This window comes from Raphanus sativus, chromosome 6 (genome assembly GCF_000801105.2).
Source record: "Raphanus sativus cultivar WK10039 chromosome 6, ASM80110v3, whole genome shotgun sequence".
Taxonomy (NCBI): Eukaryota; Viridiplantae; Streptophyta; class Magnoliopsida; order Brassicales; family Brassicaceae; genus Raphanus; species Raphanus sativus.
Window position 1 is genome coordinate 15,766,235 of NC_079516.1, and position 24,039 is coordinate 15,790,273.

Below are 24,039 nucleotides of genomic sequence, written 5' to 3' on the forward strand. Positions count from 1 at the left end.
AGTTGGACTTTCGATTCGCTATCCGTTTTGATTCCAATAAAGAAATCTGGATAGTTTGAGTTTTATTGGAATCTTATATGTAAATTTTATATTAAAAACAAAATGTAAATTACATAGTGTAAACATATTTATGTAGAATTTGGTTCAGAAGCTTTATACATGTGACACGTCAACATGCTCATTGTTAAATCGACGTAAGGCTGCCGATGGAATCCCCCAAAAAATCTGATGGTGTTTATAAATTTTTTGAATAAACTTTCTATACACTTTTAGTTTTATATAAAATTTAATAAATTAATTAATTTGTGATTCTTTAGACTTTGATTAAATTTTAATTATATCATTCAAATAGAATTACCTATTTCATAATATTATAATACAATATAATATAAAGCAATATACCATATATTATATAAATAGTTGAAACGGTTACAATTATAATAAATAGTTGAAACGGTTACAATTATATATTGGTTTGATGCCATATTTTTGAGATAGCTGCATTAATTACAATTATATAAATAGTTGAAACGGCTACTGCTTCTTCAGTAGCTATAATTACAATTATATAAATAGTTGAAACGGTTACAATTATTTGATGTCATATTTTTGAATAGCTGCACTAATTAGAATTTTGTAAACTTAAAAAAACCTTAATAATAACGTTGAAAGGGAAAGTAAAGTAAATTAAACCATATATTGGTGGAATAAAAAGTTAACATCGTGGAATAGTTTCAGTAATTAAAAAATATAGATTTCAAATAAAGCAATTGCATGGTTATAAATATTTGCAAAATATAAAAAGATCTCATGTTTTAATAGTAGAGATGGCAAAAGATGTGATATTAAAAACAAACCAATTACATTTCCAAATAATATATCATGTTTTTATTGTTTTGATAGTTAGAGAAAATAAAGGCATAACAAAAATATAATAAATAATTAATGAGAGCATGTGCAACAATATTTCATAGTAAAATTTTGTGATGATTCTTTTTAATGGTACAGATTCTTTTAGTATGTTTTTTAGTAGTATAGATTTAGATAAACCAATATTTTTTGCAAACAAAATTTCTTAATAAATAGGGGAAGATTTTGAAGATCTGCAATCATTAATAATAAACATAATATATGATTATTGAAATACTTTTAGGTTTTTAGGTTTTTAATTTGTTATATAATCTCTCAGTTTGTTTAAATCAAATCACTCATCTCCAGCCTGCTTTCTACTATAAATATTGCATAGTACACCAAAACCATAACATAAAACTCCAATCAAACCCAGTTAGTAGTACCATTAATATGTTGATGGGTGCCTTGTGGTTGGATGAGATCAGAAAGGCACAAAGAGCGGATGGACCAGCAAGCATCTTGGCCATAGGCACGGCCAACCCTCCCAACCAAGTGATCCAAGCAGAGTATCCAGACTACTACTTCCGCATCACCAACAGTGACCACATGACCGACCTCAAGGAGAAGTTCAAGCGCATGTGTAAGTCTTTTCTTTTCCTTTTTTTGTTAGTACGCATGTGTAAGTCTTCATTTTCATTTTGCCACATATATACTCACTTACATGTATGCCTGAACTTTATCTATTACTATAACAGGCGACAAATCAATGATAAGGAAACGTTACATGCACTTGACTGAAGAGTTTCTCAAGGACAACCCTAACGTATGCGCCTTCATAGCTCCTTCCTTGGACGTTAGGCAAGACATCCTGGTGACCGAGGTCCCTAAGCTAGGCAAAGAGGCTGCAGTGAAGGCTATCAAGGAGTGGGGCCAGCCAAAGTCCAAGATCACTCATCTAGTCTTCTGCACCACCTCTGGTGTGGACATGCCTGGTGCTGACTACCAGCTCATCAAGCTCCTTGGCCTCTCTCCTTCTGTTAAGCGTGTCATGATGTACCATCAAGGCTGCTTTGCTGGTGGTACTGTCCTCCGTTTGGCTAAGGACATAGCTGAGAACAACCGCGGCTCTAGAGTACTTATTGTTTGCTCTGAGATTACTGTGGTCACCTTCCGTGGGCCCTCGGAGACCCACCTTGACTCCCTTGTTGGACAGTCTCTTTTCGGTGACGGTGCCGCTGCACTCATTGTTGGTTCAGACCCTGACACCATTGTGGGAGAGAAGCCAATCTTTGAGATGGTGTCTGCTGCACAGACCATCCTTCCTGACTCTGAAGGAGCCATAGAAGGACATCTGAAGGAGGTGGGACTCACCTTCCATCTCTTGAAGACTGTCCCCGCTCTCATCTCAAACAACATTGAGAAGTGTCTACAAGAAGCGTTTAAACCTCTAGGGATAAGTGACTGGAACTCTCTCTTCTGGATAGCTCACCCTGGTGGCCCAGCCATCTTGGACAACGTTGAGATAAAGCTAGGACTAAAGGCAGAGAAGATGAAGGCCACTCGTCATGTCCTCAGCGAGTATGGAAACATGTCCAGCGCCTGTGTCTTCTTCATACTTGACGAGATGAGGAGGAAGGCAGCAGAGGATGGTGCAGTCACAACAGGAGAAGGGTTGGAGTGGGGTGTCTTGTTTGGTTTTGGGCCAGGTCTCACAGTAGAGACAGTCGTCTTGCACAGCGTTCCTCTCTGAGAAGAACTTGCTCTCTTGCCTTCCCCTTATGTGTGCTCTTCCTCCTTTAGACATCAAAGCTAAGTTTGGAAACAATGTCATATGCTCTCTCTTGATACTGAGACGAATAATTGTATTGTGTGTTTCTGTTTGCAATCAAACTAAGTCCTCTCTTTCTGCAAATTTGCCACTACTTTATATTGTGCATAGTCAAGACATGCTTGAACCAAAACTAATGTACAACACATGACAGAAACTTCTGGATACTTACCAAGTTAAACTGGCCATTGTATCCCTAATCCTGCAAGAACCTGTAAAGCAAAGAAAAAAGAAAAACAAAACTAACGCATAGTGAGTGTCTAGTTGATTTGGAAGATCTCTGAACCAAAGATATGCAAGGACTCACTCAGGGAGAGATCGGTATAGGTGGAATACAACAAGATAAAGTTCAAAGCTTCCAATATCTTCATAATCAATAGCTTCCAATATCTTCCAAAAAAAAAAAAAAAAAACAATATAAAACTTTATAATTAGTAACTAGAATTTTTTTGACCGAGATAATCAACGGATTGTCTAAAATATATTTTTTTTTTTTTGAATGAAGATTGTCTAAAATATATACTAAACTACCATTGAAAGCAACCGGTTTACCTCTTCTCCTTTCTTCTTTGTTCTCCTCTCAAATGTCCACAATTAACATCTGCATCTGTTTATTATTTTGTTTCTACTCTCATCATCAATTTATATCTGTTAATTTTTTTTCCAGTGGTGTCTCTGTTAATTTTTTTTCCAGTGGTGTATCCGATCAGTGATTACTCCTTAGAGTCAAAAGATCAATTCCTTCCACCTTCTGTCTTCATACTCTATTTTACTTATTAAATTTTGCAAGCAAGACGGAACAAACACATCCTTAACATCGACATGGGTATATCTGGTGATGAAGAGTAATGGTGGTGGACGGATGAATATGTGCTGTGTAAGGAAAAGAAGAGAATATGTAGAAGATGACTCGACGACTATATTATGGTCAGTGAAAAAAGTATAACAAAGTGTTATTTGTGTAAATGTAACTATTTCTGTAAGTTTATTATCTATCTTATTAAAACAGAAACATTTTGTTGGACCTAACATTTATTTTCTAAGTTTTTAAATTAAATACACATTTATACTTTATAGTTAAATCTACATTAAAGCACAAATATTCATTTCTTTAAACTACTATCTATGTTTCCAAACAATATACTTATTTCTTTATACTATTATCAATGTTTCCAAACAAAATATTTTTTATACTACTATCAATTTTCCAAACAATACAATAATTAATCTTATTATTTTATATCTATCATTTTCTCTTTAAAATTTTGTAGAAACGTCATATTTTCATAAATTACAAAATAATGAACTTTAAAATTTGGATTATAAGATTACAAATTATGAAACTATTACAATTTAAATCTAATTAGATTACATATCGGTCATCCATCAGTTCAATCGGTTAGTCTCGGGTTTTAGTGATTTTTTAATATGAATATTTTAAAAACCAAATTTGAATTGTCAGATCTCCGGATTAACGGGTATAGTCACAATCGGGTTGAATTTAAAAACACTGATTTAAATGCAAAAGTATTTTAAATACACACTCTTTTAAAAGTTACCAAAATATTTGTTAAGTTATTAGTAAAATTTTTTATCGTAAAATATTCCGCGCTTTCCAGAGCGCGGGTCAAAATCTAGTACTATTTAAAATATAGACTCCCGTTGTATTCTATGTTTTTTTTTCAATGAAATTATACATGATGGCAGACTCTTTGGTCTCAACATTTCTCTTCTTTGCAGTATTCATTAATAAGTACTATAATTTTTATTATGTTCTGTTTTATTTAATGATTGAGATATATTGTTCCTTTTCACTCTTCAAACTATATAATTTACAACGCTATGGTATTTCTATACTATTTGCATTAAATGAAATCTTTTATTTTTTTCTATTCACATATTTTTCATATTATAACAATATATTATATTTATATTTGTATTTAGTGTTAATGATTAAAGTTTAGGATTTAGGTTTTATTGATTTGGATTTAGGGTTAGTATTTAGAGGGTATTTGGGGTTGGAAGTAGGGTTTACAATTGTACTTCATATAGAATCTATATACTATTTATTTATTTATTAACTCACTATCAGTTCTCTACTATCTTTATATGACATTTACCTTTATTAGTTTACGTATGCAAATGAAATAAATCATACATTATGTACTATTTTTAGAGGATCATCAGTACTATATATCGTATATGAAAAATAAAGTCTTCAATTCTCCTTCAGCGTTGTTCTTCTGTTTACATCGTTTTCTTTCCTCTCATGTTATTAAGAAATGGAGTTCATATATGTGGTAGTTAATTAAGTGATGTCGTATTATATGCATAATTTAAGTCGCCATTGTGTTATATGAGTAAAAATAAAAGTACTGATTAGCCGACTATACTATATTCAACGAGAATACGAGATGTAGTTTAGTATACTACAGCTATGTTCTTTTCCTAGCCACATGTGTTAATCGTCAACGTCATCAATTTTCATTCTTTTGTCGAAAACTTTCTTTGTACAAGGTTAAAAAACCTGCACGAAATGAAAAAAGTGTTGCTCACTTAATAATGTCAAAAACCCTAGATATATTTTAAATTATGCTTCCAAAATTGGCTATTTGGCAATAAACCCTGATAACAACATCACCTACCACATTGAAACATTCCATTCTCGTTTCTCCTTGTTAATTTGTTTTATAACCTCTCAGTTTGTTTATACAAATCACTCATTTTCAGCCTGCTTTCTAATATAAATTTTTGCATAGTATATCAAAACCATAACATAAAAACTCCAATCAGACCCAATTAGTATTATGGTGATGGGTGCCTTGTCCTTGGATGAGATAAGAAAGGCACAAAGAGCTGATGCACCAGCAAGAATCAAGGCCATAGGCACTGCCAACCCTCCGAACCAAGTGTTCCAAGCAGAGTATCCAGACTACCTACTTCCACATCACCAACAGTCAACATATGACCGACCTCAAGGAGAAGTTCAGACCCTGATACCTCTCTGGGAGAGAAACCAATCTTTGAGATGCTCTCTGCTGCACAGACCATCCTTCCTGACTCTAAAGGAGCCATAGAAGGACATCTGAAAGAGGTGGGACTCACTTTCCATCTCTTGAAGACTGTCCCCGGTCTCATCTCTAAGAACATTGAGAAGTGTCTACAAGAAGCGTTTAAGCCACTGGGGATAAGTGACTGGAACTCTCTCTTCTGGATAGCTCACCCTGGAGGTCCGGCCATCTTGGACCACGTTGAGATAAAGCTAGGACTTAAGGCAGAGAAGATGAAGGCCACTCATCATGTCCTGAGCGAGTATGGAAACATGTCCAGTGCTTCTTCATACTTGACGAGATGAGGAGGAAGGCGGTTGGATTTGGGTGTCTTGTTTGGTTTTGGACCAGGTCTCACTGTAGAGAGTAGTTTTACACCGCGTTCCTCTCTAAGCATAACGTTGCTTTCTCTTGCCTTCCCCTTATGTGTGCTCTTCCTCCTCTCTTGATACCGAGATGAGTGATTGTAATTTGTTTTTCTGTTTGCAATTCAACTAAGTTCTCTCTTTCTGCAAATTTGCGCACCACTTTCATATTGTGCATAGTCAAAGACATGCTTGAACCAAGACTAGCAAAACCAATGTACAAATGATCCCTCATGACAGAAACTGCTAGCAAAAACATATTATTCTCAGAGAAACAAAAACAAAAGACAAAAACAAAAACTCTTATGGACTTGTAGCAAGCTTGTTGAAGGCGGCGTGAACTCTCTCTTCAGTGAACATTCTGTGGTTCTCATAGAAATCTAATATCTCCATTGCGATATTCTTCACCTGCAAACAAAAAAAATGTTCAGGACATTACCAATGAATGATTTAAAACAAAAGACCTGATAACATGATAAAAAAAATGTGCACAGTTGAAAGCTGCTTACTATGTTCATGTCCACAGAGAGCTCTTCAAACCATGTCTTTATGTCTTTCTCTTTGTAAACAGAAGCAACGTAAATGCAAGCGAGGGTGATGAGATAAGGCGGATGCGTAAGGATGAGGTCCATTCTGTAAGTGTCGTTGACAATACCCCTATAGTTTCCCACAAAAACACTTTAGCATCAAGAGACCACTTTAGCTTTAAGAAAAGGACAAAAGTGTAGGATACTTACCAAGTTAAATGAGTCATGCTTGTGTCATTGAGTCCAGAATCCTGCAAGAACCTGTAAAGCAAAAGATTTAGTGTCTGGTCATTTTTCAACCAGAGATATGCACAAGACTCACTCAGGGAGAGATCGGTAAGGGTGGAATACAACAAGATAGAAGTTCAAAGCTTCCAAGATCTTCATCTCCATCTCAAGAATATCTTTAATCTCATACCTGAATTTCTCATCAGCATCTGCCGAGAGAGAACCAATTCCATCAGAAGTTAAGGTAAAAAGCTTGAGCAAATCAAAGAAAGTCTTAAGCTAATTACACAATTTTCTGATGTAGAAGACAAGAATCTTGGCATGGACCACACTCTCCTCAGCTTTGCAAGCCAGATACAAGCAGGTGGGAGCAACAAGCCTAGGCTCATACTCTGTCAAACTCTTCCTGCCACCAAACAACAAACAAAACAGTACACATAAAATAAAATCAACAACCGAACCTCCTCGCTCCCTCATCAAATCAACAGTTACACATACCTTGTGTAAACACGGCGCATATAGGTTATAGCAGTTGCAACAACTCTGTATCATTATTGAAAAAAAGAGAAATACCAAATCAGTCAGCATTGTACAAAGATAATCACAGAGTGGTTATTACCATATCAAAAAGACTTCACCTTTGCCTAATCTTAATGTGTTGTGCCAGCTTCGATATATCTGAAACGAACAAAGAATGTGAAATTGATGATCCATGAACAAAGCAGAACAAGATTTCAAGACATATGGATGAGATCAAAACCAAAGACATACAATTAGACATATGAAGTTTAATGAGTCTCAAATCTTCGACAGAGATTCCTCTCTGAGCATCAAGGGGATGAACAACATTGATCTCTTCTGGGTCCTTAAGCTCTTTGCTGTCCGAACAAAACCCAGAAACAAAAAATAAAAACAAGGAACATGATTACAGAAACTGAACAATTATTTGGATTGAAAGTTTGAAACTTTACAAGTGCGTTGATGTCCAGAAATTGGAAGCCATTTTTTTTTTGGCTTTTCTTTTCTTCTCCCTTGATCCCCTCAACAAGCAGATAGCTTCGATAAAAAGCGTTTCCCTTTTCTCTTTTTTTTTTTTTAATTTTGTGGTGGAGAATGGGGGAGAGAGCCTAAGAATCTTCTTAATATTTTTTTCTTTATTTGGCTAGCTATCCATTTAAACTATAGACTAATTGATAAACTAATTGATGTTCAGACTTTCTAATCTATATACAAGAAAATACATGTGGACCTAAAAAACTAAAAGACTGTAGTTAGTAAAAAAATTAATAATGTTCAACGATTAAGAATCTCTGTGATGGTTGTTACTACAACGAAAATGGACGGAAGATGTGGTCGTGGTAACAAAGACGGTGGTGGTTGTTACAACTACGGTGGTAAAAACTATGGTAATAGTAGTTATGGAGAATGAAGTGGTAATGAGTACATAAAATAGTGATTTTTATGACAAAGATCAGTGTGGTTGTGGTGGTGCATGGTGTTCACTAACATAATTAATGTGAGCTGAAAAAAAAACATTATAAAAAGAATAGAACATATCAAATGATATAGTACATATTAGTTCACATAAAATGATGTATTAGAAAATAGATTGGTTATCTGTGGATATATTAGGTAGTTTCCAATAATTATATGTATATCTACTATAATATTAAACAACATGAGATAAATTATAAGTCGTGCACATGAACATACTCTTCTATCATACAATATTATGTCAATAAGAAAGTAAATAGAATGTAAATAGAATGGAACATTTTAAACGAAATAGTATAATATATATTGTTAAAATTTTGAAATGTTTATGATAGTAGAAAATGAAGTAATGCTTATTTCATCATCAACCCAATTCTCTATAAACTAAACCTAAAACACTAATCACTAACCCTTAAAAAAATATATAAACTTTTATCCAAATGTCAAAATATTCAAATAGTATATGAAGTATTATTAAAATATAATAGTAACAAACAAAATAGTATAATCCATATCATTCAAATTTTGAAATATCTACGGATATATGAAAGGAGGTAATGTTTTCTCCAACGTCAACTTAAATCTTCTATAAACTAAATATAAAACACTAGTCACTAAATTATAAAAGGAAATATAAATTCTAACCTAAATATCAAAATATGCACTAATACTTAACATGAAACATTATTAAAATAGAATAGTAACAAACAAAATAATATAGTACATATTGTTTAAATAACATAGTATAACTGGAAAATTACAATAGAAACGAATAGTGGTGGTTATGGCAGAAGAGGTGGTGACTGATATCAAGAAAATGATGATATCATTAATTATTAGCATGCTCACATGATTCATTTCAGTTTTTGTCTCTACCGATTTGATCGTTAAAATGTAACTAAATATCTCTAGCGACTAGCAATCAAATTTCTTTCTTTCATATCTATTAATTGGTTTTGGTAATTGTAGTGGATACAGTAATGGTGGTCGAATGATGAATGATTATAGAGGAGACGATTGTGAGTACATTGAAATGGTAGTGATTACGTAAGTAAGAAAAGGTGATGATTGGTGAAACTGTGGTGGTCAATATGAAGAACACAACTATGGTTAGACCAAAAGATATACAAATACTCAATTTTGCTGCTTTTCTGAAGAAGTAGAACAACACTCATACTGCAACTGAAGCCTCCTCCACCACCAAAAAAAAATAAGAAAAGAGAAATAAGAAACTGTCTTCAAAATCAGATCACGGATTAGGAGTTACGCCTCAGTAATGATAGGCAGCTTTTTCATCAGTAATGGCTTCACCTCCTTGTGCTGTATGTAAAGTCAAATGAGTTAAAAAAAAAAAAAAACAATGTGAGAGAATCAAAGCAACCGAAGTAAAGAGTGTTGTTATATATGTTCATGTACCTGTTCATAGAAGGCTCGGATTTCCTCGTCTGTAAGGGCTTCTACCTCAGTATTTTTTTGGTCCCACCCAAGGGATTTAAGGAACTGAGCCTCTTCTTCATCTGGAACTGGAAGGTCTGCCGGTTCAAAACCATCATCTCTTTCTGCAGCCTGCCCACTTGAAGGGTTACTAGCTACAAGCTCCTTAGAGATATCTGTTTTTTCCTCGACAGAAGAGAGGATGAAAGAGCTAGAGCTAGTTGAGATTGAGATGTTTGTAGATGTCTTCTTCTTCAAAGCACTATAAAACGCATTCCTGCTCTGAGTTTGAGCCACAGAAGTAATGAATGGCGCAGATGGAGCAGCGATCATCTGGAAACCAGTAGATTCTTTGACCGTAGGTTTGAGAACTACCAGCTTCTTAGTACTGTCACGCTTGATCTGACTACCATAACTTTTAAGCTTCCAAGATTCTTTCTTCCCTAAAGTTCACAGCTTTTACAATTAATTTACCAGAAGAAACAAAGGTAAAGCTGCAAAGTATAGCACTTTTGAGAATCGACAGCAAAAGGGCAAAAGTAAACTTACGTTTGGATTCAGGTCCGTTGATCCCCTGATTGATCCATCCTTTTCTCTCACACACACCTTGAGGCGTGGTTCGTGGGTTCCGTTGAGCCGTCGGAGTAAGGTTTCTGGCACCGGCCACGATCGTGGGGCTGGGAGTGGGGTTCCTGAGGAAGAGGAGTTTCTTAGAGGCTGAGGGAAGTGTAGATCGGTGGTTAAAGGATCGGTGAATGTTGGAGATGGATTTAGCACCCCTCCATAAGGCCCATCGAACAACAGTTTTCGGCCCATCAACACCAAGACCTCTTCTTAAGATTGGTTCGGTTAAATAGATTGATCGACCTAATCAGGTGATCGATCGACAAGCAGGATACGTTTGGGCTCAATACGCCATCGTTCGGCTTTTTAGCCCATCAAACCCGAGTTCAGGTCCGAAGGTTCTAGAGCGAACACCTCTTAAGACGAACGAAAGGCAAAGGGACGAGAGGTATAAAAGGAGGACGAAGGGGAAAGAGAAATGGATCCGAAAATACACTTTAGAGCACTGACGGTAAGATTAGGGTTTACCAACCAATCGATCTATCTTCTGTTCTTGCCGGCGCTTTCAGCAAAGCTCCGGCCTTTTCTTTTTTTCGTTTCACTTCTTTGTAGTCCGTTCAAACTCATTCACTAATCAATAAAACATCTTCGTAAGACCCAGAAAACCGAATCTTCTTTACTTTCAGTCGATCAACAAACTCGAATTCAACAGTGAAGTGGTGGTGCGATATGGTGGTGGATTGCCACGTCTTTAAAGACTGAATCCTTAAAACACCTTATGTAAGGATTTATCCTTAGCGGGCTTGTCTATTATATTGTTAATATAATCAAATGACACTAAAAATTTGGGCTAAGGATCTGTACATGTACAGCCCGCGTTGCGGATGGTCTTATGGAAAAACTTATGATGGTGATTGATAAAGAAAGGAAATTTGTTTGTTTTTTTTCAACCGATAGATAAAGACGATATAATATATATTATAGAAATACTAGAGTTTTTTTTGGTTAGATTCTTAGGTACATTTTGTTTTGTAGGGTCCAGTATATAAAACAATTGCTCTTACAATTATTTTGGTATAGATGTTGTAAAAGATTTGATTTTTAAAGTTTGATCTTACACATTGAGTTACCACTTCTGTTTTAATAGTTTAACAGTATATATGCTTGGTTGTATTGTATCCTATGAACAACAATGTTACATGTCTGCCACAAAAGTAAAGATGGTGGCAACAGAGGAAGTCTCTATCTTTTTTGTTTTGTTTTGTGAGAGAGAACATTAGATTAAGCTTAGAGATGGAGAAGATCCCTGGCTTGCTACTACTAGGGCTTCAATGCCAATTTGCTGAACGCGGAGTTCACTTTCTCCTCGGTGATTGATCTGTAGTTTTCGTAGAAGTCCAGAATCTCCATGGCAATGTTCTTCACCTGCAGATGTTTCAAATGACAATGGTAAACTTTACCACATAAACCAACAGCTTTAGCTGGGCATTAACTTGAATAAAATGCAACATTTTGGGAAGTATGAACTGACCAAGTTCATGTCCTCATGAAGATCTTCAAACCATGCAGTGATGTCTTTCTCTCTGTGGACACTTGCTATGTATATGCAGGCTAGTGCTATGCGGTAGGGAGGGTGTACAAGAATGAGGTCCATCTTATAAGTATCGTTTACGATTCCCCTGAAACACACAAAAAGAAGAATCCTAGTGTTCGGACCAATCAAATGCATTCTGAATACTTCTCATTACCATGTAATCTGGTTCATATTTACATCGTTTATTGCAGCATCTTGCAAGAACCTGAGGAACCAAAAGATCGAGTTTTTAAATTGTCTGCATTGAACTCAATTCCCGTAGAGGGAGATAAAGAGAGGAAAGACATACTCGGATAAAGAGCGGTAAGGGTGAAACACAACAAGATAAAAGTTGAGAGCTTCCAAGACCTTCATCTCCATTCCTAATACATCTTTTAGTTCATATTTATACTCATCCGGATCTGCAAAAAAAAAAAAAAGATATCGGAGTCATCGTTGAAGATAAACTTTTATAGCAGAGTGAAAAAAAGAGTTCAAAAAACATGAGAAGAACAGAGTAGTAGATAAAAAAAATTACACAATTTTCTGATGCAAAAAATGACACTCCTGGCCTGAACTATGCTTTCTTCAGCTTTAGATGCCAAGTACATGCATGCAAGTGCAACAAGACGGGGCTCAAACTCTACCATGCTCTTCCTAAGACAGTAATAATAACAAAAAAAAAAAAAAATTTAGCTATATATGCATTTCAATGGTTTGTAAATGCAGAACATATAAGACATAATTTAACTGCAAGAATTATTGAAGTCAAAGAGATGCAATTTGATAAGATGATAAAAGAAACAAGGAGTTGCATACATACCTGGTATAAACCCGTCTCATGTAGGTAATTGCGGTAGCCACAACCCTGCATAAGTTGAAAACAAAGGTAAGGGAATACTCTCCAGGTTACACATGATATAGAGGTACTAGTTATTTGCAACATAACAAAAAAAAAAGAGTTTAAAAAAGAAAAAAAAACCTTTGCCTGACTTTAATGTGCTGAGCCAATTTGATCATATCTGAAACAACAATAAGCAAGAAACACAAAAGATGCAGCATCAACAAAGACTCCTTAAAAAAAAAGCACTTATCTTCTGATATATCTCTAAACTTTTCAGACATATATAAAGTAACATATCTGATAAAATTGTGCATACAAAGTCAACGCTATGTAACAGAAAAAGTCAAGTAGCAATCAAAAGAAGAAGTGTACGAGTAGACATATGGAACTTGATGAGCTTGAAATCCTCAACGGAAATTCCACGCTCTTTGTCGAGAGGATGAACTACATCTACTTCTTCTTGTTCCAGAAGCTGCTTGCTGCTCCATACAAACCCAAACACACAGAACCAACAAAAAAAGTTTGAAAATTCAACACGAGAAAAAGTAATCAACTTTAGGGGTAAAAGAATGTTTACTAGTGAGACGAATTCCAGAAATTGGCAGCCATGGATCTCCGAGAGAGAGAGAGAGAGAGAGAGAGAGAGGGAGGAGAAAACTTCAAATCTCTTCTCATCAGCTTTTAATGTTTCAATTATTTTGTGACTACTTCTCATGATCTATCAAATCACTAGTTTGGTTTTTTTTTTAATGTAATTAACACTCGGCCCATTGACGGCCCATACTTGGCCCATTTTCTCTAAGTTCTGAATGACATCCTCATATCTATGGGTCTCAACGAACCCAAGACAATAGACTGGGAAGACTGATTTACACAACCAGTTCTGTTACTCCAGGGTTCTGAGCAAGCTGTGCATGTGTTTCAGTCAATCCTGTCTGTAAGGAGATGTCTAGTCCCTTGGTTTATAAGAATCCTTTCGTTCCTAAGGAGAATGTTTTTTTTTTCCTGGTACCTAACGATTGTGGACGCATGTATGTACATAAGCATTCTTATGCCTCTGTGGTTAGTAGAATTTGAGTGATCAATATTGACCTTGTTTATCTTATTGTAATCATCATCTTATATCACTTCCGTTGACAGTTGATGACTTTCATAGTAGTTGAAGGTTGCCGAGGATAACTCTCAGCTGGGCTATTTACTCTCTCTAAAGCAGATATCCAAAGACCATAGACTCGAGTGATGTTGGTACAGAGCAGATACTCAAAGATCAAGGTCATCGAGCAGCTTCAGATACTGTTTCTGAGGCTGTCTGAAACCATGTAAATGCATTTATACATCAGTAAGGTGAGATGAGAATTGGCATACACAGAAGATCAGGAATGCACAGTCGGTATGAAAAAAGTTTTCCCATATATAATTTTCATCTATAACAGAGAGGCATTGCCTGAGAGGTTTGCGGAGACACCTAAATTACATAAAACAGCAACTAGGAAACAAAGAGTTGCTTAGACATTTGATAATCCAACTAAATGATAGGGGCCTTATTGAATAATCAACCTTGTCTTCCAACAAAAAGTGAAATATTCAAACCAAGTCCCTTCAATGTTCCAACGCCAATTTGAGTATGTAATCTGACAAACAATTAGACCTGTGACAAAAAAACCATTGTCAAGTTTCATCAAATCAAATCAAGTCATGTGTATAATCGTTGATGAAAAAAGTATCATAAGTAAACCCCTTACAAGGTGATTGGTAATGTTGATATATCAATCATCTGGTGGTTGGAAGGAACACTCGAATCAGCTCTTTCACAGTCACTTTTTTCCTACAAGTAGGGCACTTGCCTTGCTTAGATATCGCCATCTGTATGCATCCCTTGCAGAAGATGTGGCCGCATTTGGTTGACATCTCCTCAGTAAACTGACACATACAAATCGGACACGAAAATTTAGGCTCCTCCGGTGGAGGAGGAGGAGGAGGAGTTGGAGAGACATCCTCACAGTCGATCACAGGTTGGTTAGGAGGAACTCTTCTCCGTTTGCTGGGAGACAACCTAGTCATACCACCTGCATAAACCCGTACCATAGTAAGAGACAAAACACAAGAGTGTAAAGTCCACAGCTTTTCATTAACTCACCTGACTCTACACCATCCCTCGAACGTCTCCGGCGTGCACCTGATGATTTGCTTATAGCCTGGCACCAAAAAGAAAAAACAAATTAACCTTTAATAACACAAACACAGACAATAACATGACACTATAAAAAGGAGCAAACTTTACTTCAGCAAAATCACTAGCGGATGATTCAACAACATCATCTTCAATAGCATCCACATCAATCATGGCATGGACAGGCTGCGAAGCTTGAATAGGAGGTGCTGTTTCGGAAGCAGAGGTCCCTCCTTCTTGATCTCTGGGCGCCTGATTAAGATCAATCAAAGCTTTCCTCCGTCGAAAGCCGCCGCCGCAACGAGTCCATCTCAACTCTTGTGTGTTGTTCATCTTCCAAACTCAGATTAGCCAAAAACGTATTTGCACCTGTTTTAAGTGTCAAAAAGGATTCAACTTTACGTAACTATATCGAACCTAGCAATGTAACTATGGTCAAAACATTAACAATAGATGACTGATTCGATTTCTAAAATCGAAAATCAATAACTAAACGATTAGGAGGAATAGGTAGACGAAGGACCTATTCGATTGAGTCGATTCGAGGTTTGAGAGACTCACCGTGACGCGAATTTGACTCTGAGAATATCGTACGAGAGAATCAGGAATCAAGTCTCTTTCTGGTGAATCTAGGGTTTTTGAAAGATGCAGGAGGATGATCTTTTGAGGAGGAAGAGAGAAGCGGAGAGGAGATAATTTGATCTCTTATAAAGGACACGCGGTAGGTGGAGTCAAACGGATTGCGACACGTGTCAGAGAAGAGGCCGTGGTCTTATTATGAGAGTACCCCACAAGTACGAAACGGCACGGTTTTCTTTTACTCTGTTTCTGTTTGCCGTTTTTTAACATCCGCACTTCGTGATGTTTTCATCGTACGTACGATGATGTTAAAAGTTAACCCGCTGCAGATGCCGAGAATAGCCCATTGGGCTTATGACTTCTTTTTAAACTTTATTTAGCCCATTTGTTTTTTCAACCTCTACGTCCATTTCCCGACCGGTTCGGAGGTACATTCATTACAAAACCTGATTAACATGTCTTCTTCTAATTCCAACTCTCTCTCTCTCTCTCTCTCTCTCTAGATTAGTAAACAACTTTTCAACTTTTTATACTTTCTACTGAAACTCCTCTCAGATCCTAGCTACCTCTCTTCAGTGAAGCCTTCTTCCACTTCTTCTTAGTCCTAACCATTCTTATGAATTACATCATCGAATGAGTGAGTGATCTGTCTTTAAAGCTAATGGCTTTCTCCATCCTCCGATCTGGGTTTTGGTTTTAACTTCATTACCCAAGTAGAAAAATAATCAAAATACGAGAGAGCTTGTAATTAGGGTTTAAAGGTTTCACCCTCTTCGTGGAATCGGACATGATTCAGCTACTGTTTCTGGTTCTGTTCGTGGAAGGTGCGATTACATTCTTGTTGCTGATAAAGATCGGTCCTTTGAGGGAGCTTGTGATTAAAAGCCTCGACCAGATGAAGATGGGGAAAGGTCCCGCCACCGTGAAAACCATCGCCGGAACCATGGCTGTTATCCTCTTCTCCAATCTAATGAGCATTGTCAAGATCCAGAACAAAGGTGCCAAGCTCGGGACTATGTCTCCCATGGATCAGGTTCTTTGGCGGACCCACTTGCTTGAAGCTTCTCTAATGGGTCAGTTCCGTCAGTTTTCTCTCTTTGTTTTCTCAAGGCTTTGTTAGTGAATGAATACTTTAGTTGAATATTTATAGACTGTTGGGTTTCTGGATTAGTTTTACTGAGAGAAGCTAATGTAATGGATAAGAGTTTGTATCTCAAATGAGAAATAAAATGTTGAGCTTTGCAAAGTATGTACATAATGAAACCTTAATGATTTTTTTTTTGCAGGAGTGGTACTTTTTCTTGGCTTCGTGATAGACAGAATGCACCACTACATGAGAAAGCTAATCAATATAAGATGCAACGTCGGGTCATCGAAAGAAGAACTTGAACAGCTACGGAAAGAGAGAACCGAACTGAAGGAGAAAGAGGAGAAGGCGTCCAAGGAAATCAAGCAGCTTCAAGAGAAAGTGTCAAGTATGTCAGAGAGGCTGAAGAAAGCGGAGACGGAGTCGAAAGAGAAAGAAAAGAAGGTGGAGGCAGCTGAGACACATGTGACGGATCTCCAAAAACAGTCCGCAGAGCTGCTTCTTGAGTACGATAGGTTGCTAGAAGATAACGAGAAGCTCCAGAGTCAGATTTTGGGGAACGCGAAGAGCTAATGTTAAGATCGTTGGGTTTGTCATTTTTTACCGAGGTTGTTGTTTTTCTTAGAGTGTTGTTAACAATGGTGATTGAGAAGAGAGTTTTGCAGTTGAGTGTTGAATGTCTGATTGCTGCAAAGATGAATTTTAGATTTTAAATTACAGATGAGAGATGATGTTAATGTTATTTTATCAGTTTTAAAGTTTACTAAGGAGAAAGGATCATGATTAAAAAATGAAACACGGGAATAATGCGGCAATTACTCAATGGAGATTAGAAAGAAAAAAAGTAGAAAAAAACGCCGACTGTGGGGATCGAACCCACGACCACGTGATTAAAAGTCACGCGCTCTACCACTGAGCTAAGTCGGCTACTGATATGACACGTTTCGTTTATTAGTTTTATCTTCCGGTTGAACTATTTACCATATAGAACCACGTTTTTTTCTAACCTTCTTGAGCCATTTGCTTCTACATATCCAACAGATAACTCAATATCAGTGGCTCTTCTCCGAGTTAAAAGAAAGGTGACAAGTTTGCAACTGTTTTAGAGAAAGGCTAGACTAACGATGCAGCTTCTTCTGGTCTCCCTCCCATCTTGGGCTGTCTTTCTTCGTAACAACTGGTTAAAGCCCACTTTTGTCTTCTTCTTTAAAATCAGAATCAAATGGGTGAGAAACTTGTGATGAGAATTTATCCTCAAAAATTTCCACATAATATTACTGATTGATACTAGACTTAATTTATGTCCACATAATATAAAATACTAGGGTGGGCCCGCCCTACGGACGGGATATACTTTACTTGTGATCTAGGTTATTATTTTTATATATTCTTTTAGGTTCTGTTTTAGATTTACATTTTCCAGAGATATGTATGAAATATGTTATTTTATTGATTTAAAGTGTTCGTTAGTTTGTTTGTAAATAATTTTTGTTTTGAAGTTTAGCCTCTATGACATCACAATGATTGAGTTGTCATGTAATTTTCAGTTAGATAAATTGCATCTAATAATTAATATATATGACTCTTTTTAAGGTTTTCACCAGCTATAAAACTTTTGCATAATTTTCCAAAAAAAAAATCTCAACTTTGTTGAGAAATTGACAATGAAAACATTAGCCAATTCAGTTGAGTTGGAAATGGTGTTCCTGTTGGGAATGTTGTTCCTGGTGTTCATCGATCTCATTTCTTAAATTTATTGTTGAGTGGTACTCATTTTTAGTAAAATAAACTCTATTGTTTCTTACGAAAATATGAGCATCTCTCGACTATTTCTTGTTTGGTTTTAACTGTTAAGCAAAGGATATAAAATCCTGGAAAAAAGAAATTCATAATTTTTTCTATGTTTCATTTGAAATCAGCTACCAAGTTATTTTTGTTGTCAATATTTGGAGGACCCATTGATAGAAATGGATACTATTTGTGTTTTCATTACCAAAATATTAAAACTGTTACATGGTTTGCAGAGATTTTAAATCTATTTATAGCGTATTATATAGGTTAAGAAAATATATACAACCAAATAAATTGGAATATAATCTCTTACAAGATTTCAACATCATAACATAAAATCTACGTTTTGACACATGAACACTTATCATCAACTGCCATTCTTAATTTTTTGTTATTTACTTGATATATTTTGTTTTATATAAAATTTGATTCTCATAATAATAGCGCGTGAGATATCTTCATTTATGATATGTTTGTATTATTATATTTTTTTATTGCAACTGTGTTATGCTAGGATCTAGAAGAGAAGTATATAAATCAGTTGTGCGTCGTAAATGATCAACTTGTGGTATATTCTGTTAAAATTTAGTGGCTATTTAGTGAAATATATATATTTATTGTTCTATCATAGATTCGAAGACTCATATTCCAATGAACATCTGCCCCTTTATAACAATTGGTTGTTAAAATGTTAGGTTGTCATATGTATCGTAACTTCGCATATCATATAAAAATAGTGTAAGGGTTGCCTAAATTATCATTTTTAGAGCTGGAAGGATATAAAGGTGCACATCTTTTTGAATTTTCATTTGGGTTTTATGCAATTTCAATTGTACTGTTGATTCTTATAGATAGTTTTCTGAATTTATCTTCAGACTTTATGTTTTTCTTTCTTGTAACAAAGATTTATGGAATTCATTTGTTCTAGGAGAAAATAAAACAATCTTCAGCGAAGAATTACTTAACATAATTAATTAAGAACACAACAATGCATGAATGATCATAAAATGCGTAAAACAAAATTTATCACGTCTCTCTACATGTTCCTTCCCCTTAGCCCTAGTACTTGTTGGCTTGCATTCCAAGCAAACATTATCCACCATTTTATCGTCTTGTTCTCATCATCTTCTCCATTACCTCAACCTCTGCCTTCATCACCACATATTCCTCCTCCTTTATATTCTCTTTCAGCCACTCCTTCATCCCCATATTTTCAGGGTCGAGACTCATCTCACCGTTCACCGTTTCAATTCGTACATCTCAAACTTCAGATTCCTTGTTGGGTAATTGTTCTCTCTCTTTCTCTCTCCGACCAATCAAAAGTGTTACCGTTTGATTCATCATCCCCCAAGAGGGTCTTGCATCAATGGATCTATACAGTGAAATCAAATGCCTTGTATGAGCTATTCTTCTCCAGATGTACGTTGATATTTCTACTCTATCCACCATCTCCACAGCCGCAAGCTCAGACAAAAGATCTATTGAGTCCAAGCAAGTAACCTGCTGAGAAGTTATCAGACGTGATGTTTCCATAAAAAAAAATCTTCAAGGCATGGTGTTTTCCGTTCTGTAGACAGAACAATGTGATTCAAACGCAACTTCAGAAACTAAATATGAGATTTAAAGTTTTTATTAAACCTTTGGAAGAGCTTCAAGGTATGCTTTTGGAACTTCCATTTCAGTTAGCACAATGCAGTTGATTGACATACACGCTTTCAAGATTTGGTTAGTGAAATCATAAGTGTGGTCTAGCTTCTTCCTGGACTGCTCAGAGAATCCATCAGATGGCACACATGGTAGAGAAAGCCATCATTTATCTCCTTAATATCATATAAACATTCAAAACTAAAGCTAATTACCGTAGAGATTGGTAATAGCGTTAGAGATGGCAGGACAAACTCCTTCACCAGAACCTGACATGTCTTCACTAAGCAGTAGCTTCGCCATCCTCTCTTTCACCTATTCAACTTCTGCACATAGACACAACAAAAATGTCAAAACTTTTTTTGTGTAACAGAGAGATTGATTTTTAACAAACCTGAAGTCTCTGTTCAGATTCATTGTTTCAATAGATTGATAGGATGATTTAGAGAGTAGAATGCTAACCTTTTTATACTTGAAGTTCCTCCGTCTTTCAAGAGCAAAGTCCGCATTGAAGGTAGATCATTAATGATGATTTAAGGACTTTAATAAGATGAATCTGTAACTTATGGATTTCTGGGATGGTGAGAAGAAGATGAAGCAACTGATTCGAAACCTTAGGTGTAACCCCATATCGCGGCGGCGGAGAAAGAAACGGATTAAACCCATATGATATTACAAAATAAAACGACGCGTTTCCAGCATATTGATCTACTCTTTAATGGGCTTCATAAAACTTCAAAAGATACTGAATATGTATAAAAGCCCAAACGAATTACAATCCTGAATAAATGAAACTCAGAGTTTCATTCCCTAGACACGTGTCGCTATATCAAACTCTGAATTTGTGACGTGTCATCCGACGTGGCAACTCAGGAGAGATACACCATGTTTTATAGTAATAGATACTGTATAATTTATTTTCAATATTTTTAATTTTATCCCCCTTTTCGTGTATTTAAAGTTGGGCAGAAAACTAACGTTACAGTTGGCAGAGTTAAGAGTGAAATTAAATATGAAAAGCGAATATCCAAATATCCAAAAGAAAAAAAAAACAAAGAGATGAAAAGTGATAATTGGGTTATTATAAAATACTCAAAAATCGCGACAAAAGAGGATGCACGACATCGAAACTACAAAGCGTGCTTCACACTGAATTGTCTTTTTTTTTTTCTTAACACACAGAAAAAAAAAATATCTCCCATCCCTCTCTCTCAAATAAACAGAGAAGAAGAGAGGATATAAATATTTGACCACCACTAGAGAGAAAGAAACTCGCCGCTTGGTATAAATATTTGGTCTCTGAACGTAGCAGTAAGCACCATATCTCGAGCGCACTAAGGTCAGTGGAAACAACTTCTCTTTTAAGTATATATATAATGCTCTCACTCTTCCATACCAGTCGTGCGTGTTTTTATACATTTCATTTTTTTGTGGGTAACGGCTAGCTATTTGGCGTGGACAGTGGAAGAAGATCGATGGACTACAGAAAAGATCGGTATATTCTCTTTATCCTTCTCCATTTTTTCTGTTTTTTTTTCTTTTTTGGCTCTGGATTTTACTGAATGTCGTTATGATTTGATGGTGACTTTACTATGGGTTTTGATTATGTGATGTCTAAAAAAAATTGTAGTGGCTCATCATGGAATTGGCAAAGTCACTACTGTAATCACAAGCCACAGTCTAGTTTCTGTAAGTTCTTACATCACTTTAAAACTCATTTAACACTTATGATAAGCATATGACTAATTCGTTCTGTAACTCCCAGCTGATGTGAGGGAGTGCACGATGATTGAAGTCACATTAAACCAAGAAGACCACTCCTACATGTTTGATGATGGTGATGAATCCACTACCCCGGTGAAGGCCTGTACCGAGTCGGGCTATCATCATGTCACAACAGGTTTGTGCTTTTTAACCCCAGATAAGTCTTATTTCGAAATGGTTTATATAATCTTAGTGAGTTTGGGCTTCAGATGAAACGATCAAGAAGAAGCTGGACGTCCCACGTGAGACGCGCCCTTCTTTAAAGAGGCGTCGGATGTTACAGTTCGAAGACCAGCCTATGGAAACAACCCTTTTCAGAAGTGAGAGTTTCTCTTCAATCTTAAGATCAAGCGTGAGTGTACAAAACCCAATATCTAAGCAAACATTTGATAGCTTAAGAAGTTGCATGAGGTTCTAATACTATCTTTGATGGTGAATGTTCAGGCTAGAGAGGATTCATTTGATGAGCTTCTACCCGAAGGATCTCAGCTTATAGAAGATGCTTCTGCCTCAAGCTTTGAGGGCATTGATGAACTGTATGCTGACGAGTGGTATGTTGACTGCTTAAATGATCCTGAGGCTCCAACCCTACCTGATGTCTTGTATTGTTTCAATCTTTCTTTCTTTTTGTTCCACTTTAGTATATATTGCTTTCATTTAACTGAGATTACTATTTGTTACTTTCTCTCTCAGAAGCTTTGTTATATATCAGGTCAGGTTTCATTCTTTTAGTCTCTCTCTTCTTTAGCTTTTTTCTTGCTAAAAGTCTCTGTGTTTTGGCGCAGAGTATCTAAACCTCCCACCAGAACCACCAGAAACCAGTGAAGTTAAACGACCCGTGACTCGTTCTTCTCCAAATGTTATCTTCAAAGGTAGAAAATCTTTTGCAAGCCCGGTTCCAAAGCTAGCGTCGTCTTCTGTCGTATCTCCATTTTCATTCATCAAACCATGTGGGATGGTTGATGGAGACATCATGACTCTCGAGGACATCAACCAGAAAATTCTAACTCCGCCAGGGAAACCAAAGGAGAACAAAGCAGAGACGACTCCAGTGATTCAAACTTCAGCGTTCTCTGGGAAACCTGTTGTTGGAAAGACTAAGATCCGCACTGAAGGTGGTAAAGGAAGCATTACGATTATGAGGACTAGAGGCTAACGCCATATAAGTTGAGTAGAAAGTATTTTTATGTTTTTAAAACATTTTTGTCATCAATTTAAAACAAACTTATACTCATTCTCTAAATCACATTGATAACTCTGCATATATATGAACAACCAAAGACGGTACTAACATGAATTTATTACCCAAGTTAAAATCGAATCTACCACAAGACTAGTTATTACCGAGTTTAAACAAAAGTAAGACACATCTGGCATAAAAGAGAGAAAGTCAATTAAAAAAAACAAGTAATTAATTTTACTTAGGTGTTGATCATGGAAAATGTTTTTTTTAATTATTATAATTTGATTGATTGATATTTTTAATTATTTATTTTTATTTTTAGATTTTAAACAAAAATAAATCTAAAACCAATTAATATCCTTGCCAAATCATCTAAATTATATTACAAACGATGATTTGTGGTAAACTAAGTGTGTGAATTGTATAATATTAAATAATGTTTGATCAACTTTTTTTATAATTATAAACTACATAATATAATGCACAAAACTTTTATAATTTTTATAATTTTAATTAGATCTAAAACAAAAGGTGTCTAATTATTATTCACTTACCAAATAACCTAAATGATATTACAAATAATAATATATGGTAGCTACTTTTCAAACTATAGAAAGTGTAATAATGTTTGATCAGTTCTTTTTATATTTATATACTACATAAAATAATGGATAGAAACAATTTATAGAAATTGATATAACGATTTCCTATTCATATTAAAAATATATCATATCTATTAATAACTATTAATATCTTATAATGTCCATTATATGCTTTTTTAAAATAATTAGCCTTCGAAGATTGGATGAATTATATTGATCATAACATGTGAGAATTTATTAAAAGTGTTTTGCATTTACATGAATAATAAAGTGAATAAGTAATGTTATGACTGAAAATAATTATAAGATTTTCATTAATTTTATAATTTTTATTATTATTTAGAAAGAAATAAATATTTGATAAAAATTATGTAAAAAATAAGGAAAACATTAGCAAATTTTTTTAAAAAAGAACGAAATAATAAAAAAATGAAAGAAGTAGAGAAGATGTATAATATAT

At 35.4% G+C, this 24,039-nt stretch overlaps 7 protein-coding genes, 1 non-coding gene and 1 pseudogene across 9 annotated transcripts; 4 read left to right on the forward strand and 5 right to left on the reverse strand.

The window, feature by feature from the left end:
- Positions 1 to 1,168: 1,168 nt before the first annotated feature.
- On the forward strand, positions 1,169 to 2,818 carry LOC108833356 (chalcone synthase-like). The gene is made up of 2 exons (XM_018606784.2): positions 1,169 to 1,492; positions 1,608 to 2,818. The coding sequence occupies exons 1-2, from the start codon at positions 1,303 to 1,305 to the stop codon at positions 2,600 to 2,602; spliced, it is 1,185 nt and encodes a 394-aa protein (XP_018462286.1). The 5' UTR covers positions 1,169 to 1,302; the 3' UTR covers positions 2,603 to 2,818.
- Positions 2,819 to 5,654: 2,836 nt separating this feature from the next.
- Positions 5,655 to 6,320, forward strand: LOC108807918 (chalcone synthase-like; annotated as a pseudogene).
- On the reverse strand, positions 6,281 to 7,981 carry LOC108806627 (cyclin-C1-2). Its single transcript, XM_018578787.2, has 9 exons — positions 7,822 to 7,981; positions 7,622 to 7,728; positions 7,489 to 7,528; positions 7,349 to 7,393; positions 7,138 to 7,256; positions 6,945 to 7,059; positions 6,833 to 6,883; positions 6,605 to 6,752; positions 6,281 to 6,503 (listed from the first exon to the last, which is right to left on the reverse strand). Exons 1-9 carry the CDS (start codon positions 7,851 to 7,853, stop codon positions 6,399 to 6,401), a joined length of 762 nt encoding a protein of 253 aa, XP_018434289.1. The 5' UTR covers positions 7,854 to 7,981; the 3' UTR covers positions 6,281 to 6,398.
- A 1,425-nt stretch (positions 7,982 to 9,406) lies between these two features.
- On the reverse strand, positions 9,407 to 10,687 carry LOC108807917 (uncharacterized). Its single transcript, XM_018580140.2, has 3 exons — positions 10,328 to 10,687; positions 9,761 to 10,221; positions 9,407 to 9,664 (listed from the first exon to the last, which is right to left on the reverse strand). Exons 2-3 carry the CDS (start codon positions 10,109 to 10,111, stop codon positions 9,608 to 9,610), a joined length of 408 nt encoding a protein of 135 aa, XP_018435642.2. The 5' UTR covers positions 10,112 to 10,221; positions 10,328 to 10,687; the 3' UTR covers positions 9,407 to 9,607.
- Positions 10,688 to 11,419: 732 nt separating this feature from the next.
- On the reverse strand, positions 11,420 to 13,476 carry LOC108809027 (cyclin-C1-1). Of its 2 annotated transcripts, none has more exons than XM_018581149.2 (9): positions 13,337 to 13,476; positions 13,132 to 13,238; positions 12,898 to 12,937; positions 12,739 to 12,783; positions 12,454 to 12,572; positions 12,226 to 12,337; positions 12,091 to 12,141; positions 11,874 to 12,045; positions 11,420 to 11,767 (listed from the first exon to the last, which is right to left on the reverse strand). In XM_018581149.2, exons 1-9 carry the CDS (start codon positions 13,432 to 13,434, stop codon positions 11,663 to 11,665), a joined length of 849 nt encoding a protein of 282 aa, XP_018436651.2. In that variant the 5' UTR covers positions 13,435 to 13,476; the 3' UTR covers positions 11,420 to 11,662. The 2 variants fall into 2 exon arrangements, with proteins under 2 accessions (XP_018436651.2, XP_018436650.2); XM_018581148.2 differs by having other exon boundaries at positions 11,874 to 12,021; positions 13,337 to 13,475.
- Positions 13,477 to 14,152: 676 nt separating this feature from the next.
- LOC108807204 (uncharacterized) lies at positions 14,153 to 15,648 on the reverse strand. Its single transcript, XM_018579459.2, has 5 exons — positions 15,491 to 15,648; positions 15,041 to 15,298; positions 14,897 to 14,954; positions 14,502 to 14,825; positions 14,153 to 14,407 (listed from the first exon to the last, which is right to left on the reverse strand). Exons 2-4 carry the CDS (start codon positions 15,260 to 15,262, stop codon positions 14,530 to 14,532), a joined length of 576 nt encoding a protein of 191 aa, XP_018434961.1. The 5' UTR covers positions 15,263 to 15,298; positions 15,491 to 15,648; the 3' UTR covers positions 14,153 to 14,407; positions 14,502 to 14,529.
- Positions 15,649 to 15,960: 312 nt separating this feature from the next.
- LOC130496036 (uncharacterized) lies at positions 15,961 to 17,337 on the forward strand. The gene is made up of 2 exons (XM_056987774.1): positions 15,961 to 16,581; positions 16,795 to 17,337. Exons 1-2 carry the CDS (start codon positions 16,296 to 16,298, stop codon positions 17,166 to 17,168), a joined length of 660 nt encoding a protein of 219 aa, XP_056843754.1. The 5' UTR covers positions 15,961 to 16,295; the 3' UTR covers positions 17,169 to 17,337.
- A 113-nt stretch (positions 17,338 to 17,450) lies between these two features.
- Positions 17,451 to 17,522, reverse strand: TRNAK-UUU (transfer RNA lysine (anticodon UUU)). The gene has a single exon. It is a non-coding gene; the product is annotated as a tRNA-Lys (tRNA).
- A 3,799-nt stretch (positions 17,523 to 21,321) lies between these two features.
- LOC108834334 (protein XRI1-like) lies at positions 21,322 to 22,950 on the forward strand. Its single transcript, XM_056987006.1, has 7 exons — positions 21,322 to 21,369; positions 21,476 to 21,525; positions 21,661 to 21,719; positions 21,796 to 21,930; positions 22,004 to 22,146; positions 22,239 to 22,434; positions 22,580 to 22,950. The coding sequence occupies exons 2-7, from the start codon at positions 21,506 to 21,508 to the stop codon at positions 22,948 to 22,950; spliced, it is 924 nt and encodes a 307-aa protein (XP_056842986.1). The 5' UTR covers positions 21,322 to 21,369; positions 21,476 to 21,505.
- Positions 22,951 to 24,039: the final 1,089 nt, after the last annotated feature.

Excerpts from the sequence above, each read along its gene's own strand:
- LOC108833356 (XM_018606784.2), top strand. The coding sequence starts at position 1,303 with ATGTTGATGGGTGCCTTGTGGTTGGATGAGATCAGAAAGGCACAAAGA. Across the intron at positions 1,493-1,607 it reads GGAGAAGTTCAAGCGCATGT|GCGACAAATCAATGATAAGG; the intron begins GTAAGTCTTTTC and ends TTACTATAACAG.
- LOC108806627 (XM_018578787.2), bottom strand. The coding sequence starts at position 7,853 with ATGGCTTCCAATTTCTGGACATCAACGCACTT. Across the intron at positions 7,394-7,488 it reads CACATTAAGATTAGGCAAAG|AGTTGTTGCAACTGCTATAA; the intron begins GTGAAGTCTTTT and ends ATAATGATACAG. Across the intron at positions 6,884-6,944 it reads CCTTACCGATCTCTCCCTGA|GTTCTTGCAGGATTCTGGAC; the intron begins GTGAGTCTTGTG and ends TTTGCTTTACAG.
- LOC108807917 (XM_018580140.2), bottom strand. The coding sequence starts at position 10,111 with ATGATCGCTGCTCCATCTGCGCCATTCATTACTTCTGTGGCTCAAACT. Across the intron at positions 9,665-9,760 it reads TCCGAGCCTTCTATGAACAG|CACAAGGAGGTGAAGCCATT; the intron begins GTACATGAACAT and ends CTTTACATACAG.
- LOC108809027 (XM_018581149.2), bottom strand. The coding sequence starts at position 13,434 with ATGAGAAGAGATTTGAAGTTTTCTCCTCCCTCTCTCTCTCTCTCTCTC. Across the intron at positions 12,784-12,897 it reads CACATTAAAGTCAGGCAAAG|GGTTGTGGCTACCGCAATTA; the intron begins GTTTTTTTTTCT and ends CAACTTATGCAG. Across the intron at positions 12,338-12,453 it reads TTTTTGCATCAGAAAATTGT|ATCCGGATGAGTATAAATAT; the intron begins GTAATTTTTTTT and ends TTTTTTTTGCAG.
- LOC108807204 (XM_018579459.2), bottom strand. The coding sequence starts at position 15,262 with ATGAACAACACACAAGAGTTGAGATGGACTCGTTGCGGCGGCGGCTTT. Across the intron at positions 14,955-15,040 it reads CCGCTAGTGATTTTGCTGAA|GCTATAAGCAAATCATCAGG; the intron begins GTAAAGTTTGCT and ends TTTTGGTGCCAG. Across the intron at positions 14,826-14,896 it reads GAGGGATGGTGTAGAGTCAG|GTGGTATGACTAGGTTGTCT; the intron begins GTGAGTTAATGA and ends GGGTTTATGCAG.
- LOC130496036 (XM_056987774.1), top strand. The coding sequence starts at position 16,296 with ATGATTCAGCTACTGTTTCTGGTTCTGTTCGTGGAAGGTGCGATTACA. Across the intron at positions 16,582-16,794 it reads GCTTGAAGCTTCTCTAATGG|GAGTGGTACTTTTTCTTGGC; the intron begins GTCAGTTCCGTC and ends TTTTTTTTGCAG.
- LOC108834334 (XM_056987006.1), top strand. The coding sequence starts at position 21,506 with ATGGACTACAGAAAAGATCG. Across the intron at positions 21,526-21,660 it reads ATGGACTACAGAAAAGATCG|TGGCTCATCATGGAATTGGC; the intron begins GTATATTCTCTT and ends AAAAAATTGTAG. Across the intron at positions 22,435-22,579 it reads TTTCTTTTTGTTCCACTTTA|AGTATCTAAACCTCCCACCA; the intron begins GTATATATTGCT and ends GTTTTGGCGCAG.